The 22,855-nt window shown below is 46.9% G+C and overlaps 1 protein-coding gene across 3 annotated transcripts in view; it reads right to left on the bottom strand.

Annotated features, from left to right (window-relative positions):
- Positions 1-19,225, bottom strand: part of map7d1a (MAP7 domain containing 1a) — a 44,130-nt gene extending 24,905 nt beyond the window's left edge. For 2 of the 3 annotated variants that reach the window (XM_084444209.1, XM_084444210.1), the window contains exons 1-2: positions 18,911-19,225; positions 1,887-2,087 (exon numbers count right to left, since the gene is read on the bottom strand). In XM_084444209.1, coding sequence (XP_084300335.1) covers positions 1,887-2,087; positions 18,911-18,968 — 259 coding nt within the window. In that variant the 5' untranslated portion in view covers positions 18,969-19,225. Of the gene's footprint in view, positions 1-1,886; positions 2,088-18,881 lie in introns of all 3 variants that reach the window. The other variant, XM_084444211.1, reaches the window with a different exon arrangement.
- Positions 19,226-22,855: the final 3,630 nt, after the last annotated feature.

The following is a 22,855-nucleotide window of genomic DNA, read 5'->3' as shown; positions in this document are numbered from 1 at the left end:
CCTGCTCTTTAAAGAACCCTCAGAACACAAGACCCCTGACAAGCTCCCAGGGGCCCATGGAAGAGGGCCAAGCGCCATCTCCGTGCCCGTCGGAGCGAGAGTGGGTGAGATTTACTGTGCCGAACTTTAATTAAACCAACCATTGCAGGACCTGTGCTCCCAATTCAGGCACAAGCCTCACCATTTCATTTCCCTAATTAAGAGCCGCAGAGTGGCTCGTCTACTTCCTTTCCTGTATGGGAAGAATTAAATGAAAGACAAGAAGCTTCCGCTAATGAGAAGGACAGTGATTGAGGAGCTCAGAGGAGAAAGGAAGGGATTTGGGGTCAGGTACCTCTCAACCTGACCAAAATAGGCCAGACCTTAACCAAGACATCTAATGTTGCACTAATGCAATAATGCACAAAATTAAATTAAATAAAAAACACAGAAAACTTTGTCTGTCGTGACAGAAAATCGTAAATCAGAAAATATTAAATATATATATATATAATCAATAAGATGAGCTCCACAATCTGACTGTATCTGACCTGGTGTCCCGAGGCAAATATTCACATTTGCAAGAGCGGGCTGTGGATCTTTGGTAGCAGTCGGGCATGTTTTGGTTTAGCGCAGTCACCTTTACAAACAAACAAACATGTTTATTCGTCACACAGTGAGACACACACAGCACAAGGAGTAGGGAGGCGGTGATGCCGAAACACAAACACTCAAATGAAAGGGGCGTCCACCGATTAAATTCTTCTCTGCTCTTAACCCATCCCGTCGTCCTTTCCCCAAGGGCAGCTGGGGGCAGACAGTAGGCAGCGTGCAGGAGACGCGCCCGGGGGTCAACCAAGTGCTCCTGTCCGTCTTCGCCAGGGACAGACAGCGTTAGCGATCTGTTCTTCTGCATGTTTTTCTTATCGGGTTCCTTTTGGGAGGAAACCCTTGCAAACACGGGGAGAACATGCATCCTCCGCACAGAAAGGCCCAGAGACCTTCTTGCTGTGAGGTGACAGTACTAGGTACTGCGCCACCGTGCCGCACGTGAGCGACTTTGGGGTTGCTCAAGGACACTTCGTCACACTGCCGGGAGCTGGGATCAAACCGGGGATCGAACCGGCGATCCCCAGCTGGCCGCTCTACCTACCGAGCTACGTGCAGCCAAGATCATGACCATGATCGATGGATTAATGAACAAAGAATAAAAAAGTGAGGGGAAATAAGTTTATGCTAAAAAAGACAACAACAAAAGAGCATGTTTTTAGCGCTTGCATGTCCCAGCTAGCAGAACCCAAGAACAACACAAGATCTGGCACTGTGGGAAAAGACATAGCATAACAGTGGGCCCTCTTGGTCTCACTGCCCTGTGCTCCTCCCCCCGGTTCACCTTTTAGTACAGTCCAAAGGTGATTATGACCCAGTCTAGACAGCCTGCTAGCGATGTTAGCATGAGCCATCCACCCGGCCACACGACTCAAATGTGCACGTCACTGTGACATTACCTCAGCTCAGATGGGAGGAGAAACTGGATTTATCTATGAATCCACAGTAATGCCATTCCCTCTTGGTGGAGTATGACCTAACCAATGAACAGCTACAAGTTTATTGGATTTAACCCAGCCCCTGAAAGCATGCGGTCGGTGAAAATCTGGACTGAACCATTTTATTTCTCAAGGGGTCGGATGATTTCACATCACAAGTGCTGAGGTAATTGCTCAATCATCACATCAGGTTTGAGTACATCCAACCTAATTTGGTATACTTAGCTCTCAGAAAACCATCAGGGCCAAGTTCCATTACACCATCAGCCGTGATATTGTTTTCATACAGCACACAACCTGAAAACCGGACACTGTAAAGTTAAAGTTAAGAGTTAAAATGAAAGCTGTTTTTCAGCGTACCTTTTCTGGCCCGCGGGCCGGGCGATGCCGGGGAAGCGGGCGACGCCGGGGTGACGTCGGGTCTGGTGGGGGTCCGCCCCCTCGGCTCTGCGTCTTTCTCTGCAGGGGAGTCCGTCCTCTGGATGGGGTCCGTCTTCGGGGGGCTCGTCATTCCCTCGGGGTCCTGCCTGGTGGGGTCGGTGTCCGGTGTTGGTCTTGGAGCTGCGGGACAGAGAGAGAAAGACGAGTGAGCAGCGAAGAGAGAGACGTTACACAACAGGGCGCCGGGGCTGGAATCCGACCGGTCCGCCTTCATTCCTCGGGACAGGTGTGGGAGGGTGCCAAGATGACGTCTGCAGAGCCTATCCGTCAGTCTCCTGTATCAGCTGAGAGGCGTAGACTGTCAGGAAACCGTCTCCCCCGAGTTCAAGACGCATGCACGGTCTTCATCGTCTGTCACGACGCACACTGACTGCAGCGCAGTCGGGCACTTCAAAGAGTGTAAGAGGTTCGGAGAACAGCGTAGAATCTATATAACCATAAAACAATCGATATTGCAAGTGCAGCACGCCTTAAAACTCACTCTAAAACCCCTAATATCTACCGTACTAATGGCATGCTTTGCCCAGTAGCAGTATAGGCCCAGTCCAGCCTGGCTTTCCGACTCTACTCCCCTCAGTCCTCTCCTACAGTGTCTGGCGGCCTGTTGATTTATGGATGTCGGGGCTGACTGAATAGGGCTCACTGTAATCACCTCACGGCCTCTTGATCATTTTCAACAGAGGAGAGCGGATTGATTTAGTGAGAGGAGGAGGGGGAGAGAGGGATTCCATTTCAGCCGCAGTCATCTCCTCAGGCGCACACCGGCTTGAGTTCTCTCAAACGAACCCGCTCGAAATAGAACCAGGTTTTCTCTCTTCGTGACAAAGGCCATCAGTCATTCAGCCGGGCGGAGATGCCGAGAACCTCCAGATGATGGGACGGTCGGACGGTGTTGTTCGCGCTCGCTGGCCGGGTCAGAGCAGCGCGAGTCACGTTTGGCAGGAGTTTGAATCCCCGGCTTAAACATAACTTTTCCCAGGCTTTGCACGGCTAACGTAGGCCGTGTTTGGCTGGGTCCTACATCCTTCCACACAATCTCAGTGGTTAGACAGCAGGACAGCTCACCCTGGGCTGAAAACAAACGCACCTCAGTAGGGACTGTCACTGAGGACTTTGGATAGGAGATGAGAGGTGAACCTATCTATATGTGAATACATTGCAATGAAGCAAGAGGTGTAAGAGGCACATGTTTCTGGATAATTTGCAAATTGCACATCCATCCGGTATCAGTGTATTTATGCGTGTCTAACTGCCTCCACAACACAATGGCACACTGTGTTGTTGATAAGTGTCATGTGTCCAGTCAGTCATCTAGGGGTGTACCTCTTGCTGTCTCGCTATCTCAATTTTTGGGGGACCCAGAATCCTAGCAGAGTTGTAAATGATCCCTGCTCTGGTCAGGAAGGGGAGGTGTGGAGAACAGACTAGGGAGCGCTGGCTGGCTCAGCTATCACGGAAACCCCTGGCTGATCACACAGCTTATGGAAAAGCCATGTCATCATCAGCGTTTAGCGAGAGATGAGATGGACCTTAGTTGGATCAGGCGCCACAAGCTGGAAGATGAGACCTTGACTGGAGAGAGAGAGAGAGAGAGAGAGAGAGAGAGAGAGGGAGAGAGAGTGAGAGAGAGAGAGGAGAGAGACAGAGAGAGGAGAGAGAGAGTGAGAGAGAGGAGAGAGAAAAAGAGAGAGAGAGAGAGAAAAGGAGCGAGAGAGAGAGAGAGGAGAGAGAGACAGAGAGAGAGAGAGAGAGAGAGAGAAACGCTGGCGTGAGCTGAACTGAGCTGTAGTGAGTCTATGAAGGGAGTCCGACTGAGACGAGACTCTGTGGTCCCCTCAAAGCCTGCCACTGTTAAATAAGCATTCCACCGGCGTGGATGTGAGAGACACCATTGTTTGGGCCCCTGCATAGCAATGGGACTGCTACCACAACACTGCACTGACAGAGAGGAGAGAGAGAGAGAGAGAGAGAGCGAGTTGGGGAACGTGGGTGATTTCGACCAACTTAGACAAAGCCAGACTGGCAGTTGTACATGGGAAGTGAACCTAAAATGCAATCTCAAAATAATAAAAAATGCAGTGCAGTTCCCTGGTAATGGAATAACACATGGCGAATGAATCAAGTTCCTTCCCTTTTCAGGACCCAAATATAACCTGGCGAAGCGGCTAAATATAACCTATAGTTCATGAGGGTTTGTAAACATTCAGTGTTGTTCTAAAACTAAAACGACTGAGAGGAAGTCACTCTCCACCACCAAAACTGACCACTGGGTTCATACGCTCTGGGCGTTGCTAAGATGTGATGTCATTCACATGGGACGCCGAGCAGAGAGAGATAAGTAATGATCAATCTCACCCCTGGTTTCACCCGGGTCCAGTCATCAAGTGACTCCACACTACAATGTCCCACAAGGGAGACTATTACAATACCGCAGAACTGGCTCCTGTCACGGTCTCTAGAGTTTGTAAAGAACAAGATAATCAAACTATCCAGGGGGCAGAACACTTCATCCTATCACTGTAGCTAACAATAAGTGTCACTTGAGACTTCTGCAAAAAGGCTCAATTTTTAATCCGAAGTGTAAAACTGTCCAGATGAATTTGCTGACTCACTCTCGTCTCAGTCTCTCTCCTGCAGCCTTATTGCTCCCCGGCAGCAAACTGCAGTCTCATCGCGGAGAAGCAGTCGAGCCGCATCATAAAACCGACATGTCACACCACCTGGGACAGTATCCACGCAAAACCTTATGTTCTGATCCATTGTCATTCTATATACATGTATATCGCTTCACTCACTCTCACACACACACACGCACACGCACATGCACACACACACACATCAGTGTGCCATCTGCCTGGAGGAAGACGTCCAAGTCCAAAGGAGGGGGAGGGTGCAGGTACAGAGTGCCTCCTCAGAGGCTCCTCGGGGAGCGGTCCCAGCCTCCTGGGTCTGGGCTCACACAGCTCAGTGAGTCTGGCGGTGCGGAGGAAGACCGCGCCCACCATCAGGAAGATCTATGGTGGCGATGATGGAGAACGGGACTGGGCCAAAGATCCCCCCCTCCACCACCACCACCCAGTCTGGCCGAAGTTCTAATACGGAATACCATAGTAACCTGAAGAGAGGAGGAGAGGAGAGGAGAGGAGAGGAGAGGAGAGGAGAGGAGAGGAGAGGAGAGGAGAGGAGAGGAGAGGAGAGGAGAGGAGAGGAGAGGAGAGGAGAGGAGAGGAGAGGAGAGGAGAGAGGAGCTGTATGTTCAGCTGATTAATATTCCATAGTGTTGCAGTGCAGAGCAGCAGTGGAGAGAAAGGAAGGGTGAGATTTATGCTGCCGGCACCGACGCGCTCCAGAGAGCACAGGAGGGCATCTGATACACACAGCAAGACACACACATCACCGTGAGCGAACAGAGAACACACAGACCAAATAGGAAGGAGAATCCACTTGGACTAGAAAAACATCATCCTAAATCATCTGCAAGGTCATCCATAGACTCACAAGTCAAGTCTTTAAACTATCTGCTCAACTGAGAACATTCTCCAAGCTTTTGTTGCTAAAACTGGGTGGAAACTATTAGAGAGTAAAAACCAAAAAAAAACATTGCAGAACTAATCCAAAGTCTTTAGGGTGTAGGGTTGTTCATATTTGAACCAATCCAAAGTCTTTAGAGCGTAGGGTTGTTCATATTTGAACCAATCCAAAGTCTTTAGGGCATAAGGTTGTTAAGATTTGACCAATCCAAAGTCTTTAGGGCATAGGGTTGTTCAGATTTGAACCAATCCAAAGTCTTTAGGGCGTAGGTTTGTTCAGATTTTAACCAATCCAAAGTATTTAGGGTGTAAGGTTGTTAAGATTTGACCAATCCAAAGTCTTTAGGGCGTAGGGTTGTTCCGGTTTGAACCAATCCAAAGCAGTAGGCATAGGTTAGTAGGCGGAGATCTCTAATTGTCTGGTATCATGAGACTAGGTCATCCATGATCGAATCTATATACAGAACACTGACCAAAGTGTGTGTGGTTTGGTGTGGTGCTTGAATTGTGATCAGTGCAACCAGCACTGTTTAAACCTCAGGTGAGATGCAACCTTGACAGCAAACAGAACTGGCCCACACTCTCTGACTGATGAGTTAGCATGATGTGCTTTTAAACATGCTCATCTGATATTTGCTCAGCTGAACTTGATGGATTTTGGCATCTGTTAAGTAATCGTTCAAATACAGCCCTGAGGCTGGTCTCTGTAACCACAGTCATCCAAAGGCACAGCTGTTGACTTCTAACAGTAACTCACTAGCACAGCAACACTGTTCTCCGGTGGTCTGCTCATATGTGGAATTCACCCACTTCATCCCAAAACATCACCTCACAAAACAGTCCCTACGGAGGTCTAATTCAAAGCTAACAGGCTAACAGGCTATTCAAAGCTAACAGGCTAACAGGCTATTCAAAGCTAATAGGCTAACAGGCTATTCAAAGCTAACAGGCTATTCAAAGCTAACAGGTACTTGTTGTGGCTGTTCATAATCCTCAAATCTACAACTGGGCTGTCTCAGAGGGCCTCCACTCGTGTCATCTTCACACCAGAGGCTCCCTGATGCCTTCCTCCCAAGAAGCAGACGGTCAAACACTATCAGGCCTCCTTCTAGAGACACATTATTCATACTCATAAATAATAACCCCCACCAGCACTCACTCTGACAGTTTCCCAGGTGCCCGCTCCTCTGCCCAACATGGAAAATCACTTTGGCCTTAGTGCATTATTGGACTGGAACAGGAAGATGGATATCAAAGGCCCACAATGCCACGCATTTCCATGCTTGATAATAGCAATTCTCATACACACACACACACGCACGCAGGCACACACACATGCACTCGGGAACGCACGGATAGATGCGCACACAGACACACACAAACACCGCCTTTTCGCTGGTTTCATGCTTGTTGGGAGAGTGTGTACAGCACCACAGTCCCCCCCAGTGCCATGTTGTGGGTTTAACACACTACAGAGGGGGGGGACAGAGGGGGGGGACAGGGGGCGAGCGGAGCCTGGGAAGCGAGTCAGACAAGCGTGAGGAATCTGCGGCCTGCCGCTCCCCTTCACAGGGGCGATCGTCGCGCTGCAGGTTGACTCGCGGACCTCCTCAGGTGTCAGCGCGACAGCCAGGATCCTCCTTGTGTGATCTGGGCGTCCACTGGTACATCTGACCCCACCGGAGGGATAAACCAACACACCCCTCAGCGTCGGCCCGGCCCACCTGGGCGCGCGTGCGCCGGGCCCAAACAGAGCGGCAGGTTGGGAATCAGCAGGTCATTATCTTCTCAGTAGCGTCTTCCTGTCCGACAGGAGGAGAGTGGTTTGATTCCGATGGAAACACGGCCTATGTTTCCTTCCATCACTGAGTATCGTACTGTTCTTGTTTTTCATTTCGTTCATTTTTAAGCAGGGAGTCTAATTTGAGACAGAGTCTACTATGTCTGCAGGTAGAGAGAGAGACAGCAAAACAAGCGCACAGCAACAATCTTAATGGAAGAAGTCGCTGACTGAGACATTAGCACTTGGAGATATTGCAGCTGAAATACAATTAGGAATTTAATTATAGACATCATTAGCATGTTTGTTTCACAGATATCACAGACATTGTGTGTTTGTTTTCCCAAAGATATTGGATGCTGCTAATCTGGCTCATACTCGATGTTTGGGGAATGTATCTGATGAATAACACCAAATGAATGTCTTTAAACACAAACACTTCACAACAGAGCTTGATATTTTCAATGACCGCAGCTAGAAAAAAATCCCCTTTTTCTGTCTATTTCTATTTCTGTCTAATCTATTTCTGGCATAATAGTAACATGCAAAAACAGCTCTTTGGATGGATAGTCCTTCTCACATACCATACCTTTACAGCATGTGTGTGTGTGTGTGTGTGTGTGTTAGTGCCACAACTCTTTCTTCGACCTGTTTTTCCACCTCCAGCTCATGTGATTGTGAGGTGTTGTCATGAGGGCATTGAGCAACAATCAGCAATGAGGTTCCAATCCACATCAAAGACACACTGTGTGACTGAATCACACAAGTATTCAAGAAACGCATATTACAGAGATTGCTCAACAGCTGGGGGAATGGTAATAGTCTTTGGCTGAGAGCCAACTCAGGGTGTGAGTGGATGACTTCCAAATGACACACGTCACATAAGAGCGACCAATCAGATGAGGTACAGCTGCCAGTAGGTAGCTGCCCTCCACTGTTTCATCCAGGGTGGAGATGTAGGTCACAGCCAAGACAGGAAATATAGGACAGGCCATGGAATATTGATGAAGCTATGAACTACGCTCTCAAGCACATATTTTCCATCTCCAGACAGACACAGACAGACAAACAGACAGACAGACAGACAGACAGACAGACAGACAGACAGACAGACAGACAGAAGCAAGACAACTAGCCTACCTCGAAAAACTCAAGGACGTGGAACACAGAAGTCTCAAATTAACATTGCCAAAAACTGAGCTCTACGTAAACAGGGTGGGAAACCCATTGCACTGCCTTGTAAAATGGAAATGAAGCAACCAAGACCCTATAGGAAATATCTCTGAGTGCAGGCCGTGAAATCAAAGACTGGAAAGGGAAAGAGGCGGAAATTCGGAGGCGGGGAGAGAATGGGATCTGCATCTCATTTGAGCCGGAGAGGGAACTAATGAATGACCTCACCGCCACCCCTCCCCCCAACCCCCCCCCCCCCCCCCGCTCACCCCCTCGACCCTCTGTCCCCGGATGGGGTGACGTCAGGCTCTGCGGGGGGCTGGGGGACCAGACACACTGGAAGCACAGTGTCAACAACAGCCCCTGACTACGCCAAGCTCATTCACTTTCTGTGTGTGTGTGTGTGTGTCGCTGGGGTTCAAACGTTCTGATTGTCATTTCGTGTCCAGGAAGGACTGGAGTAGTGAAAACAAGCGCGGGTGGCGGTTTGATGCCCACGGCGAAGACGACAGCGGGGCTACGCATCGACTGGTGTATTATTGTTTAATTATAGATAAACGGGTTTGGATAAATGGGTTCGGATAGTCCAGACCTATAAATGAGGGCACACTGTGAATACTGTTGAATAGGTGTGGATGGGAGAACGGGAGCAAGCTGTGTGAGCTGGCCTGGTCAGAGCGTAGAGGGGCTCATTTGTTTACATATGTTACAGTGTTGGTGTTGCAAGCTCATAAGTTGTTTCTACCGTGACCATTCTCGCAGCTAAAGGACGTTTCAGCCACCCTATATAACCGCTTGGGAAATGTCTTCTCCGCGGCAGCCCTAGTAGCTAGTAGCATTCCATTCGTATGTGTGCCGGCCTACTGCGCAACGCGCGTGACCAAACGGCCACGGAGTTTCGACTAAACGACTAAACTAAACTGAGTGAGTGAGCGTCCTGAATTTCACGTTGCAAGCCTATGGCCTGACCTGCCGCCAACACCGCAGGGAAAACACAGGCAGTGAATCATGAACAAACTGTATGCAGTAGAACTAAAAAGTAACAACACTTGCTATTAAAAAAACATAGCTAATATCTAGTTGATATGGAAGCCTGACGTTAATGAATTCTAAAACTAGATTTGGCAACCATGAGCCCAAGCCCAAGCCAGCTTTAAAAGGTAATCTTTGTTCATACTATATCAGTTTGATAGTGAATAGGCATGTCTGCCACCACTTGAGTGTTGCCACCTGGCCTCGTAGAACGATGACTCGTCATTCAGCTCCAGACTCCCGATCAAGCACTCCATCTGAAACGGCAGTTCCCTGGGGTCCCTTCTAGACCAACTCGGTTTCTACACAGACCCAGTGGTAATAAAGAATGATAGGGCTGCTGCTCTCACGTCAGGGCCGCTGCCATATTCAATGACATCAGAGCGGCGGTGGGCGGGATATCTCTGTCGCGCAGACCGCCATTCATAACCGGGAACTCCGCCATCGGCATGCCGGACGGTCGCCGGTGGCAACCTGCTCCCTGCCCCCTTGGCGGTCGGGAACAGAGGCGATATTTCAATCCTGTCATGATCACAGCGAGGTGGTCGCTTGGCTCGCCACACCGCCGTCACCACGCAGAACACACAGAACCAGGGAGGAGAAGCAGCTCCGAGTGGAGGGAATGGCTCACAACGGCCAAAGACTTTAGCTACTGGCTCAACGATAGGACGCATAGGTCTTCTACAGAGACATTACCGATATGACTGTCAAAGCCCTTATTTCAATAAGTGACTTATGATTTATGTTAGGGATATATGACACATAGAAGAGGCCTTTACAAAATATAATATTTTGCCATAGGGTAGGCTACATGTTTTGAAGTGATGAATAGGCCTATGTGGCTGTGCTTAGATGCCAGTCAGAATCAGTCTCATGACAATTCTCAAACTTGCTACAGAGCTGAGACTTGATGTGAGATTTGGTCGCAGTCTCCGCTCACATCCAGATTGATACTGCAAATGCCGAACTTGGCATGGAAATGACCGTACGCACAGTTCTTTGTCCTGCGATCACTTAGTAAATGAGGGCCAATGCGCTTTAAAGAGAGCAATGGGGGGGCTGGACAATGGTTCTACCCATACATTTTCCAGAGGGAAGCAAAAAAAACAGTTCACCCAACTAATAGACGTCATTGGCCGTTCAGCAGGTTCAAGGTGGGTGGCGTCTGGTGTGTGTGTGTGTGTGATTAGATGGATCTCATGATGTGACTAGGAAGGCCAAGTTCAGATAAAGCAGCCATGCATAGAGTAGACTTAAATGAAATCACAACCTTTATCTGGCCAGATACCCATTACAAAACACAGCTGTCTGGCCGAGGTGGGTTAGTCATTAAAACTGCTTTGAACACCTTGGCTACCTCTACCCTCTCTCTATACCTCCCCAGTGACAGAGAAAGCCACGTTTCCCCTGTCAGGTGACTGGGTTTCAAGCTCAGCTCAGAGCTGTGATTTGGAGCCAGATAGGAGAAGAACAATAAAGATGATAAAACAAGTTAATGTGGGTTATTCATCATCAATGCTTCCTGTAGCTTCATGGAGATGGTGTCATTCACGAAAACAAGCAGGCCAGGCACCAGTAATAAAGGTCATTTTATGCCATTATGAGCTTGTTGACATGTCGACATGTCTCAGACTGTGTGTGTTCTACAGGAGGTAGGTAGGATATGAACTTTGTCATTTTGTTCAATCATAGTCATTTTCAGAGTCATTACCTCAGGAAAACACCATCAGGTTCCAGCAGTGAAACATACAATTAAGGAGAGTCCTATAGTCCTCGTTAGACTGGTGTTTGGGTTTTTATGGTCCCGCCCAAAGTCCAGGGACGCTTGGATGGCAAGAGCTCCAATTATAGGTTTCACAAGAACACAGCCACTAACACGAGTAACGTTCAATCTCACCCCCACAGAAACCAGATTCTGCAGTTTCCATGGGAGGGACTGGCTTTCTAACGGAGGGCCGTTTACTAAAAGCCACCTCTTATACTCTGATGTAAAGAGCTAAATGTATTTATGGACACTTTCATAGGAGTTGAGTTTTCTGGAAGAACAGTTTGTTCAACAAATTAGGATATTACACTTATCCTCAACACATACGAAACTAGATGTCCGAAAATGGACCCCAGCTGCAGTGACCGCTCTGATGGACATTCCATGCGACCAGAAGGGGGGGCTGATTAGGATCACAGCACACAAGAACTAGACCGTGCCCTTTCGCTGACCAGCACCTGTCTAATAATAGCAGGCAGGTCTGGTGACTGGGGTTTTCAGACCACCAGCGTGCTGCTCGTCTGGTTTATTTTGAGAGGAGAGGTGGTGGCAGGAAGTGTCTATGGAGTCCAGAGCCAGAGTCCGTCTCCTCTTGTCCTTGCTGTGTCGTACCAGTGAAAAGTGGGCTACAGCTGTTTGGGAATATAATTAGGCTGTGAGCTCTGAAGTCTTCACAAGTCACAGAGGAGAGAGAGATGAGTGAGACAATTAGGGAGGACAAGAGGGTGGGGGGAGGAAAAAATTTGAGTTTTTTTTAAATAGCTGACATACGCGTACGCACTTCTGAGGGCCCCTCGTGTTTTGAGAGTGAGGGGTCAGCTGTGAGAAAGCGTGCGTCTCTGGTATTCGGTCACTTCCTGTTAGGCCTTCTGGTTTTCAATTCCTGTGCAGCACCTGGTAGAGTCCCTACAGACTTGAGTTCAAAGATAGTAGTATGAATCAACTTCCTCAAACGACACATGAAAAAACCTGTTCTGGATGTTAGATACTAGATAGGTACTTTATTTATCCTGAGGGGAAATTGTTGAAATGTTATGCAGTTGCCTTCCCTCATCTTCAGTGACTTCAGCCACTAAACCGCGACATCCATTTCAAAGAGCTTCATTATCCTCTGCAATTCGCCTTAAGCTGTTAGCCTGCATCAGCCTTAGAGAATTACACATAAAGAAGATGTCCGGTCCACCTGAAACATCAAAGATCTGGGGATTTGGGGAAGCTTCCATGTCTTATAAGGGCTCAACCAGACTCATCTAGCTGAGCCCTGCCCTGACTCTCAGAAAAGGCTAAAAGTGTGACTAACAGTATGTAATGGGCTGTAAATCAGCATGAATATGCACACAACTGTGCTTAACGGAGCAAATTATCATCACAAGAATGGGCCCCAAAAGCAAGGGAACCTAAATTCACTGAAACAATGGCTGTCATGAGCCAGTAGAAGAAGAACTAGCTGTTACTTCTTTCAGGCGGGTGAAGTATAGGCTACATCTGTTGGATGATGACTCAGCCTGTGAAATGTGGGATTGAAGAGGTTCAGACCACAACGCAAATGGAACCAGTAAACTTTAGTGTTCATACTCAGGCTGTGAATGAAATTTCAGTCTCACTAATGTTACCCACACCATTTGTTCTTTTCTTTGTTTTCCTACCTGACTGTTCTAACTTTGTAGTTCGTTCCCCTAGAATCAGTCTGTTAAAATTACAAATTGTTTCTGTGTGACATCCCTTCCCTGTCCTCTTCATCCTGAAACTGCATGTCACTTCCTTTCTCACGTTATAAGGTATCACTCCAGAGTGAGATTCCCCACTCTCGCGTAGGAAACACTTCCTGTGCAGAGTCCGCTTTGCAAACCCGTAAACATCAGAATAAACCTATTGTCTTTGTTTGAAACCAGCTTGACCGACCACTCAGCGTGTTCTTGACATCTAAAACTAAACCAAGTAAGATTTTTCATTCATAAGGCATACAGGTACTGCTAATCCTCTTAATGTTTGGAGAGTCAGTTCCAAAAACACATTTGTAGACAAAGCACCGATTGTTTTTGTTTTTGTTGTGTGTGTGCGGTAGAATCCCACCATGAAAGAAACATCAATCATGCCAAGCAACAGCTCGGTCTCATGTCTGTCTCTGCAGGGTCAAAAGTTCACTAAAACAAACGTAGACTGCGTGTCGTTATTCATCTGCACAAATCACCTGGCTTTTAGTATCCTCAGCCAGGGAAGATGTAGTGGGAGGTTTGAGTTTGCTCACTTTTGAGTGCTGGTTACTTAGGCCCTGCTTTTATTTGTCTTTTCCCGAGAGGAGGGGTGGAAATGTAGCAGCCCTCCGTTCCCCTCAGAGAGGTCAGCGTCTGACCGATGTGATTTACGCCAGCTGGGTGCTGCAGGGCTGACCAGGGATGACGTGATCCCGTCTGCATGCGGGGAGACCGGCCCAGGGGAGGATATCTCACTTAGTCCCCTCTCTCCCTCTCCCCATACACTTCTGTCATCCCTCCCTCCACCCCTCCTCCTCCCTCCCTCCCTCGTGGTTGGCCAACGGTGGAGCCTCTTCTGCTGAAACGACGGATGTACCAGCATGAAAAGAATGCTTAACATCCAAACAAACACGCGCGCACGCGCACACACGCGCGCACACACACACACGCATACACACACGCATACACACACGCACACACACACGCACACACACACACACACACACACAGACAGGGCCCCCTCTATAATTGAAGAGAAAGAGTGAAGTACCACCCACCCGTTGTCACCAGGAGAGAACAACATTAGCCCCTCTACCAGCATAGACTTGCACGCTGTTTGAAGACCAGACTTCAAAAAACCCACAATGTTGGCAGCACTTCTGTCACGTTCTGCATCGCAGCCCTCAGCCTCGACGCCTTTCTCTTCTCCCCTCCTGTCCGTATTCATAACAAAACCCCGCTGTACAGTATGCCGAGTGTGGGTTTTATGAATTTCTGAGCGTGTGGGAAAGAGTGCCTCCCTGCTAACACCCCTTTCAAACTCCCCTACCGCACCATTTAAGAGACATCGGCGTAACTTAGGGGCTAAGAGGGGTAATGGAGTCCATCAGCATTCCAGCAGAAAGCCATAACTCTGAAAAGAGCATATTTTAGTATTTTTAGTATATTTAGCTTCAGCCTTATTCTCCTTATTGTGCTGATTTTAATTCAAATACTGGGATGTTGCCTAATCCTTTTTGCTATGCATACATTAAAGTATTCCAAAATAATTAAGAGGATTAATATGTTGAGAAACCGGCATTTGGAGTGGCAACATTATCTTGAGTTGCAACCATACAACCATACTATGGGATTACTTGGATTACGCGGGTAGAGCGTTCCTTTTGGTAGGCCTTCCCTCTGCACTGTATCTGGTAATAAATAAATGAGATTAAAAGACGAAAGGCAAAACTATGAGATTATGCAAGACTTTTTTTTTTCCACACCACCGTTTCCTCCCTCCAGTCAAAGATTGCTCTGCATGCATGTTGAGGTCTTTAGAGGCAATTACTTATTCATCTGCCGGTAGGTAGCTCGTCACACAGCAACACACACGGCACATTTCTGGGCCAGCTTTGATGTTGAAACCAAATGAGAGAGCGCTGCAATGACTGCTATGGAGTATGTGGGCTAGTATGTAGTATGTAAACTAGTATGTAGTATGTACGTTAGTATGTAGTATGTAGGCTAGTATGAGTATGTAGGCTAGTATGGAGTATGTAGGCTAGTATGGAGTATGTAGACTAGTATGTAGGCTAGTATGCAGTATGTAGGCTAGTATGTAGTATGTAGGCTAGTATGTAGTATGTAGGCTACAGTATGACACCCATTTGATTACTGTGCATACAAAGTGGACGTATGCTAGCTAGAGGGTACTCGCACATAAAGGCACACTTATGGTCCCAATTTGCAAATTTACGGTCAAAATGAATGGAAGTTCAGCAAACAATAATGAAACACCTAAGTAACCGTGTGAGATCTTGGCGTTTTCTTCTGAGACCAGGGAGCCGCGCCCCCCAGCTGTGAGCTGAACCTCGGAAGGCACCTCGTTTCCTGCCCGTTGCTAATTCGCAGACACACAGACGCAGCTTTCTCTCAAAAACATGGGACACCATTTTCTCCCGGTCAGTCAGTCGAGCTCCAGAGGCCGAGGCAGAGACTGACCCTGACTGATCCTGCTCCCTGCAGGACTGACCGCTCAGACTGGCGCAGGCTCCCGGCATTACACAATAGAAGAGCGCCACGCATGATCAGCTTCCCCGCAAGTCTGTTAAAGCTCTTTATCTGTTTAAAACTGACCAGCGTGTTTGCACAAGCTGGGAGGGGGAGCCTGAGTGCTCTGCCAGATCAAATCACATTCATTTAGCCGAATAGTGACATGACAACACCGATACCATGAGCCATGAATTCACAAGGTTTAGTCACTCACCCACAGGCTCAGATAGTGCCATGATTACGAGTGAGTAGTGACATTGAATTATGGCCCAATGAATAGCTACATTCAGACTGAACCGTGAAGAGCAAATTACACTGACCATGAAGTCATTGATCTGCTGGTTTACTGAGCTCAAGAAGCATTACTCTGATCTTAAGGGCACGGTTAAAGAACAGACGTGCAGGTGAATAAGGAAGTTACGATGTAGGTTTATGATGCAGATGTGCACTTGACATTCAAACAGCGCTACCCAGGGATGCGCGCGCCACAACGACATGCAAACTCCCAGGGATGCGCACGCTACGACTCAGACTTCGCAAAAATGCTGACGTACTATGATCGTTTAATCTATATGATTTTTCTGACATCAGACAGACAGGGATTACGTGCCAGGGCAAAAAACACATTAATATTCCGATATCTAACTCCAACAAGATGGCACATTGAGGTGTAGGCAACAGATGAAAGCAAAATGGTTAGGAAATTATAATTAAAGAGGAATCTCGTCGACATTTAAATGTATAATGTACCATTACATCAGTATGCAGATGATGCACCTGATGCCGAATTCACATGTCAAAATGGCTTCTCTTCATTCTGTCCCTCCGGGCGCCTTGACAAGGTGCTTAAAAGGTGATGGCCTTGGCTCTAACTTAGTCGCTATAGCTAGCCAAGATCACGGCGCTTGTGAAGTTCACACAATAACAATTTCAGACAGGTGAACTGATGGCAGCTTTGAGAAGAGAAGAGATTAAAGAAACGCCTTCGTGGAGTCAGGCTGACAGAGAGCAGGTGAAAAAGGTGCCGTCTGCAAAGGCCATGGGACGAGTGAGCCCAGAGAGAGGAGAGTGCCTGAATGCAAATCTAAAGAAAAGAGGGATTAGAAGATGTTCCTCTAAAGTCCTGACAGAGCAGAATTCCACAATGCCTGACCAGACTAACGAGACTCTCTGCAGTCCCACTGCAAGGGGCCCTGGTCCACTGGCTCTATGGCTGGCTATCATTGGGTATTTAGGTATGAATTCTGTAAACAGAAGTAAGAATTCCAACTAGGGCTGTGCAAAAAACAACAAAAAAACCTAAAACGCTAAAGCTGAGTATTGTGATATTTTCCCCCCCCACAATACTGTGCAACTAATTCGGGATAAGAAAAAAAAAAAGTGTAACTTTAATTGATAACAGAACATATTTTGAAGTGTGTGAAGACATGAATACCACAATAAACTTTCCAAATGATTTGACCCAGAGCAAACCATGTCTCCACCCTCTCAACATAGCAATGCATACAAAATGGATTACAGCAAAAGTTACATGAGTTTTTGGCCTTCAAAACATACAAACATTTGTTTCTCTCCAAGCTAATCCTCGTCGGACACTGTAGCTTCTTTGTTTGGGAGTGAGAAAAAACACATCCACCTCCAGAGAACGAGCCGGTCCAGCCTGACGGAAACATGGCCTCCCTCCCTCCCTGCCTGCCTGAGGTATGTGACGGGGATCTGGACCTATCTCTCAGGGAGCGCTGTGTGAGTCCTCCCTTTGTTACTCCTGCTCCGGCTCCGGTTACCACCACTCATTCCAGCCGGCTCCAGCACGGCGTCTGATCCCTTCCAGCCAGGGTGGAGGGCATACATGATGTAACACAGCCGGCTGAGCGCCTCAGCCACCAATCACGATCCGTACGCACGTTACCGCGTGTGCATAATGACAGCCGTGTTCCGTCGGACGATAGGTTACAAAAGAAGGGGTTCTAGATGCATCCTACACATTGTATACTTAAGTTATTTTGCAAACATTCTTGCCCTGCCTAACTTCTGAGTGGATTTGTGGATTTAAGTGAAGGTGTTCTAACGACACATCACAATGATGATATAACACCTTCTGAAGAACGGTAGTCTACTAGTGGCGATAGATTCGGTGCTAGAACGAGAACAAGAAGTGATATAGAGGTGGGTTCTCTGGTCAAGGTTCCCACGAGCAGTGCAGGTCTCCATTCCTGACTCTATATAAAAACAGCCTCAACTCCCACCCAGAACCCCCCACCCCCTCAAGCAGCAGGAAGGAAGCTCACGCCACTGTGGTCTAATGAGCAGATCTGCTGTGTGTCTTCGGCTGTCAACACAACTGAGAGTAGCTGATGGTTGAACTCTCACACAGTTCTGGACAGCCACTGTAATAATAACAATGCGTTGCTACTGCTTGGCCTAAGTGGGACTCCGTCCTGGACATGCCCTTCTCTGGCAGGTTGCTGTTTGCCCTCATGCAAAGCATGAACCACCTTACAACCACAGGTGACTTTGCCCTTGAACTGAAGCACCCTGGGGCCACACAGTTGCAGCTGCACACATAAAACCAACCACAACCCATGCACTTCCACCTCTACAGTAAATAAGTCTCTGGATAGATGATGAGGTTGACTCAGTGCCTGCACTTTGGGCTTCTGATTAAAGAGCATTCTGGTCTCAGTAAACAGCAGGCTCGTTGTGTAACCTTTTGGAGCTCTTGCAGGCACCTGCTGGGTAAAATACAGAGGTGTGATCCCCAGCAACACAGCGACTGAGATACAGGCGTCCATTGCCCGGTTGACGGATGCTCGTCTCATATGGTCGAGCGGTAAAGGAGGCGCGGATGCCAGACCGGTGACCGCATACCGTTAACATAATGAGGGGGAGGGGGACAGCGGATTACCTCATCAAGAGCTGTTTCTATTATATTCATCTTCACACTCGAATGCATGAAAAATAGTTAACAAGATGAACACGCTCCAACAGTTGATTCCGAAATAGACGGTCTCGGCAACAGTGAGTCTACGCAATGTATCATCAAAGATCAGAAATGTATCTATTGTTATCGTAGGGATTAGAATTAGTAGGATGGCAATAAGCTTTCTAGCATGCCCTACATCAATGTAGGGTTGTTGACTGTAGGCATATCTGCTTACCATGTCTGCACTGAGCTACAAATTGATGGTGCATTCGATACATGCACGATACATGCACGATCAGATTAGAATAAAAAGTCCATGCGTCTAAGTAAGAACAATTTGACAATGATTTATAGCGATAATAGAAACAGCTGTCACTGTTTCCCTTGCGAGATGGGATGTGTGAGAGAATGTGGGAAATTGTGTATGACATATAGGAATAGTCAGAACACTTCACTACAGACCATGCATAGGCTATGCTTACATTATGTTACTCGAATACGAAAGACTTACACGTTGCTTTTACATTTTCCCCCAGGTCGGTATCAATGTTGCTTTCCATTTCGTTCATTCAACCATGCGCTTTTCGTCCACTCATTCCTCAGGCAGAGGGAAACTTGGTCGAGTCACTCCGGTTGCTCGGCAGCGCGCGCTCCTATGTCCAAATGGAAAACGCTGGAAACGCACAGCCGAGCGGCTAATGGAACCGTATTCTTTGTAAAACAAAAAGGCAACACTAATTAAGCGGCAAATATAGACGTGTATTTCTTGTGGGGGAACTCTGGCGGCTACTACACCGGCAGAGTTTCCACGGGGTTAGAATTTTAGTTTTAGTGGCAGAAAGACTTTGGGAAGTCGGCAGGGGAGAGAAGGGAAGTTGGTCACACCGACACAACAGCTGATGGTATGCTCATTGTGCAGATGGTCCAAGCCTTGCCGGATCGGACTGTTCCATGCCACGTAACGGGGTGTAAAATGTTAGATCACCGCTACCGCCAAGCTGTATCTAGAATTATTCAATCACCACTAAATATGTGATACACCTGAAGTTCATAATGACCGCGCTTATAATGTCAGACCGACGGCTGCATTCAAATCGACAAATTAAATATCCAATATAATTTCACCCCCCTCCCTTAATTTCAAATGGATTAACCCGCCAGAAAAATACAAATCTTTGAGAAAGTCTGCTCTGCACAGCTGTTGTTCACTGCATCTGTAAGGCACCATATCATACAAACATCGTTGTTTTATCTTACCCATGCTCGTTCAAGGGTTTTGCTCTGTGGACTGTAATTTCTCATGCCAGGATTTTAGGCATACCCATTGCAAGATTGTGAGACCCCTGTTTGTCATTTGCAGTGAACCAATGATTAACACCTGGGCTACAACACATTTACAAGGAACAAAATGATATGTTCCTGAGAGTTGCATCACTGATTCAGCATCTTACCCAGACAGTCCACCTCAGGCAGACTGATAGTTTAGTGAGACAGCACATGAAAGCCCCCTCTAACACTTATCAGTGAGTAAAAGAAGCTGAGGTAGACTGTTCCAGACCTCCAGGGATTATGACTAAACTAGGGACAGAGGGTGCATACAGCGAGACTGTCAGAATCAGAATCCTTTTATTGCCATTGTACTACATACATAGGAATTCTTTGCGGCATTGTGGAGCCAACAACAACACAACAATGTCCAGGACAGGGCAGTGCAAAATACAAAAACTAGCAGTGCATTTGTCCTACAAAAGAGACGGTGGAGTAGTCAGAATAGTGCAGAAATGCAGGGGTCAGAGGAGAGAGTCAGAGGGGAGCCTTGTTCATAAGGCTGATGGCCGATGTGCTGAACTGGAACAGAACAGTGAAACTGTGCATGGCTTTTTGATTTTGAAGCAATGATCACTGCCTAACACTGAAAATTACGAATGGTTCTCAATATTCAATTGAGGCTAGTTAGTACCATGTTGTATGAGACTTCAGAAGAAATAACTGCATTTAAAAGAGCTCAGTGCCCTCTCATTCGGAATCTAATCTTTATGTTTTAGTGTGTGATGGATTATATTTTCACCGGGTCTTGTTTAGAAATTCATGCTCCACCCAAGATAGTGTTTGTTTGTGTTCGCAGAACAGTCATACCAATAAGGGCCCACACACTATTTTGAAATGAAGAAGAATTGTTGGTATTTGTCTCTGTGTATTTTCTGTCCCACACACGTCTAAGGCCCCTGCACGATCTGACTGGACAGAAAATCCAGAATCCTTGTTTTAGTCCATCTCATGAGTTAACGTAGTGCAAACATGCAGTATGTCTGCTTACCCTGAATGTGGATCTCCCCCTTCCAACTGAAGCGCGCTATCCACCACCTGTGGCTCTCAGAGAGCATCTGCTAAGGGAGTATGGGGAGGGGGGCGCTGGGCAGGGGGTGATCGGCACGCTTGAGAGGGGACATCCCGTCCCCCTGAAAAAGACCCTGTGGAGCTCCTTTGTGCAGCTTCTTCTTCATCGTTTGGGTTAGTTGGTGCGGTCCTCTCCCTTTGTGCAGCTGTTGAGCTGCGTTAGCACAAACCCCCAAGGGCCACCTGTCACTGCAGCTGGAAACGACAGGGCTGGGGAGGGGATGGGGGGGTTAGGGCTTTTATGGAGTGTGTGTGTGTGTGGGGGGGGCTCTTGAGGAGAATTAAGAAAAGAGTGGCAAGAGAGACGTCCTTTCTTGCGGTTGGTGTTCTACCAGGCACAAAGATGTTCCCAATCATTGGGTGCATAATGTAATGTAGGCCTACTACACCATTGGGAAGATATTGCAGATGACTCCCAGCTAATTTAGCACATTTTATTGAGAGCAAAATTCCCACTGAAAAATTAAACGAAGGAAGAATAACTCTTAATTGGATCAAGGGATGGCATGACATTTAATTTCAGATGGAGAGGCAATTACGAATGAATATTGTATAATTTCTAAATCAGGAATAGATTTGTCCTAGAGAAGGCCAGAAGCTTTGAGTTTTTCATTCAGGGAGATACAATAATGCTTGATATTGGGAAATACATCTTTTGATCTGTTTTCATTACTTGAACTTGAGTTATCCATTACAATGTAATAGACAAAGACTCCACATAGACTATGTTTTCTTAATTGTGGTATCTGTTAGCGATTCAGAAAATGCTGAGAAAGTCTTGCTGTTCTGTAATGACTGTTTCTGGGGATCAAAACCCAGCAGATTGTAGGTCATTAGATATAATTCAGCATGAGTGTGAAGTTAGAGCAGTATTTGGGAGATCTGGAGGTTTAAAAGGATTATGAACCATTTCTTTAGAGTCATTTTCTTTTGGTTCGTCACTGTAATCCTACCTGTTCTTCCATGAACAAACTGATGAGTAAGCACTTTTTTTTTTTTTACTTTTTTTTTCTCAGTTCAGTTCTTTCTGTTAAACAATGATCTGGATTATAAGACTATTGTCCATGTAGGTCCACAATCCATGGCAAACCAGGTCGGAATAATGACCTGATCAACAATACAATACTATTCTAAGAGCTTTATTCTGTTGTATTCAAATTGCTGAGACATTCCTGAATTATTCACCCATATGTAACAAATGCAAACATTTCACAATGAGAGCTTAAGCGTAAAGGATCAGTGTAAAGTCTATGGTAACTGGGAGAGGAACATTGCGCTTAGACTGTTTGATATTCGATCATCTCCGAACTGGAAGAACATTGGAAGCACCCTACACACAGATATCCTGTTTTGTAGTGAGAAGATGAAAAGAGGTACAATCTGTAAACCCCAACAAATGTGAGTGTTGAGTGCAGGGTCCCACCTGGGAGTTACTGATTCAACTTTTTGATTTCAAGAGCCTTTCTCTCCTGGCCCCTCATAGCCCATCTTGAAAGAGAAAAGATCTATGGACTCCTTTCAGTCTCCATGTTGAAGCACGCTCCTTTTCAACCGCTCTTTTCAAGCATTCTGCAAACGCGTCTTATCTTTTCTATCCCCTTTTAACTGCTCTCCCCCATCCTTTCATCCCCTCTCAATTATCCTCCTCTTTCTTTCTTTCTTTCTTACCCTTAGCTTTGCCTCCTCTTCTCTGTCACACTATGCACACTCACACACACACATACACACACTCATGAACATAGATCTCATGGCAAAATTAAACTTGGAGAGTTTTGAAAATACTGAGCTTGTTGTTGCAATAGCATTATTATCTCTGTAGGAGAGTATGCACAGTGTACTCAGTGCATGATAAAAGTCCTTACTGTATCAGAGAAATATGAATATGGCAGCTCTGCCATGTGCTGAGGGAATGCAGCGTGATAAGACTACACAAAGGAGCCAGTGACACGGGTCGCAGCACTGTCGTCCAAAAACCAACTGAATTTCACTTGGCACAATTCCACTTAACGATGGTTAGACACCATCCCAGATTGCTGAAATGCTATTTTTTAACATACAG

The sequence above is a fragment of the Borostomias antarcticus genome (genome assembly GCF_949987555.1).
Source record: "Borostomias antarcticus genome assembly, chromosome: 10".
Taxonomy (NCBI): Eukaryota; Metazoa; Chordata; class Actinopteri; order Stomiiformes; family Stomiidae; genus Borostomias; species Borostomias antarcticus.
The sequence above is the reverse complement of the archived record's forward strand: the minus strand, read 5'-3'. Positions and strand labels throughout refer to the sequence as shown.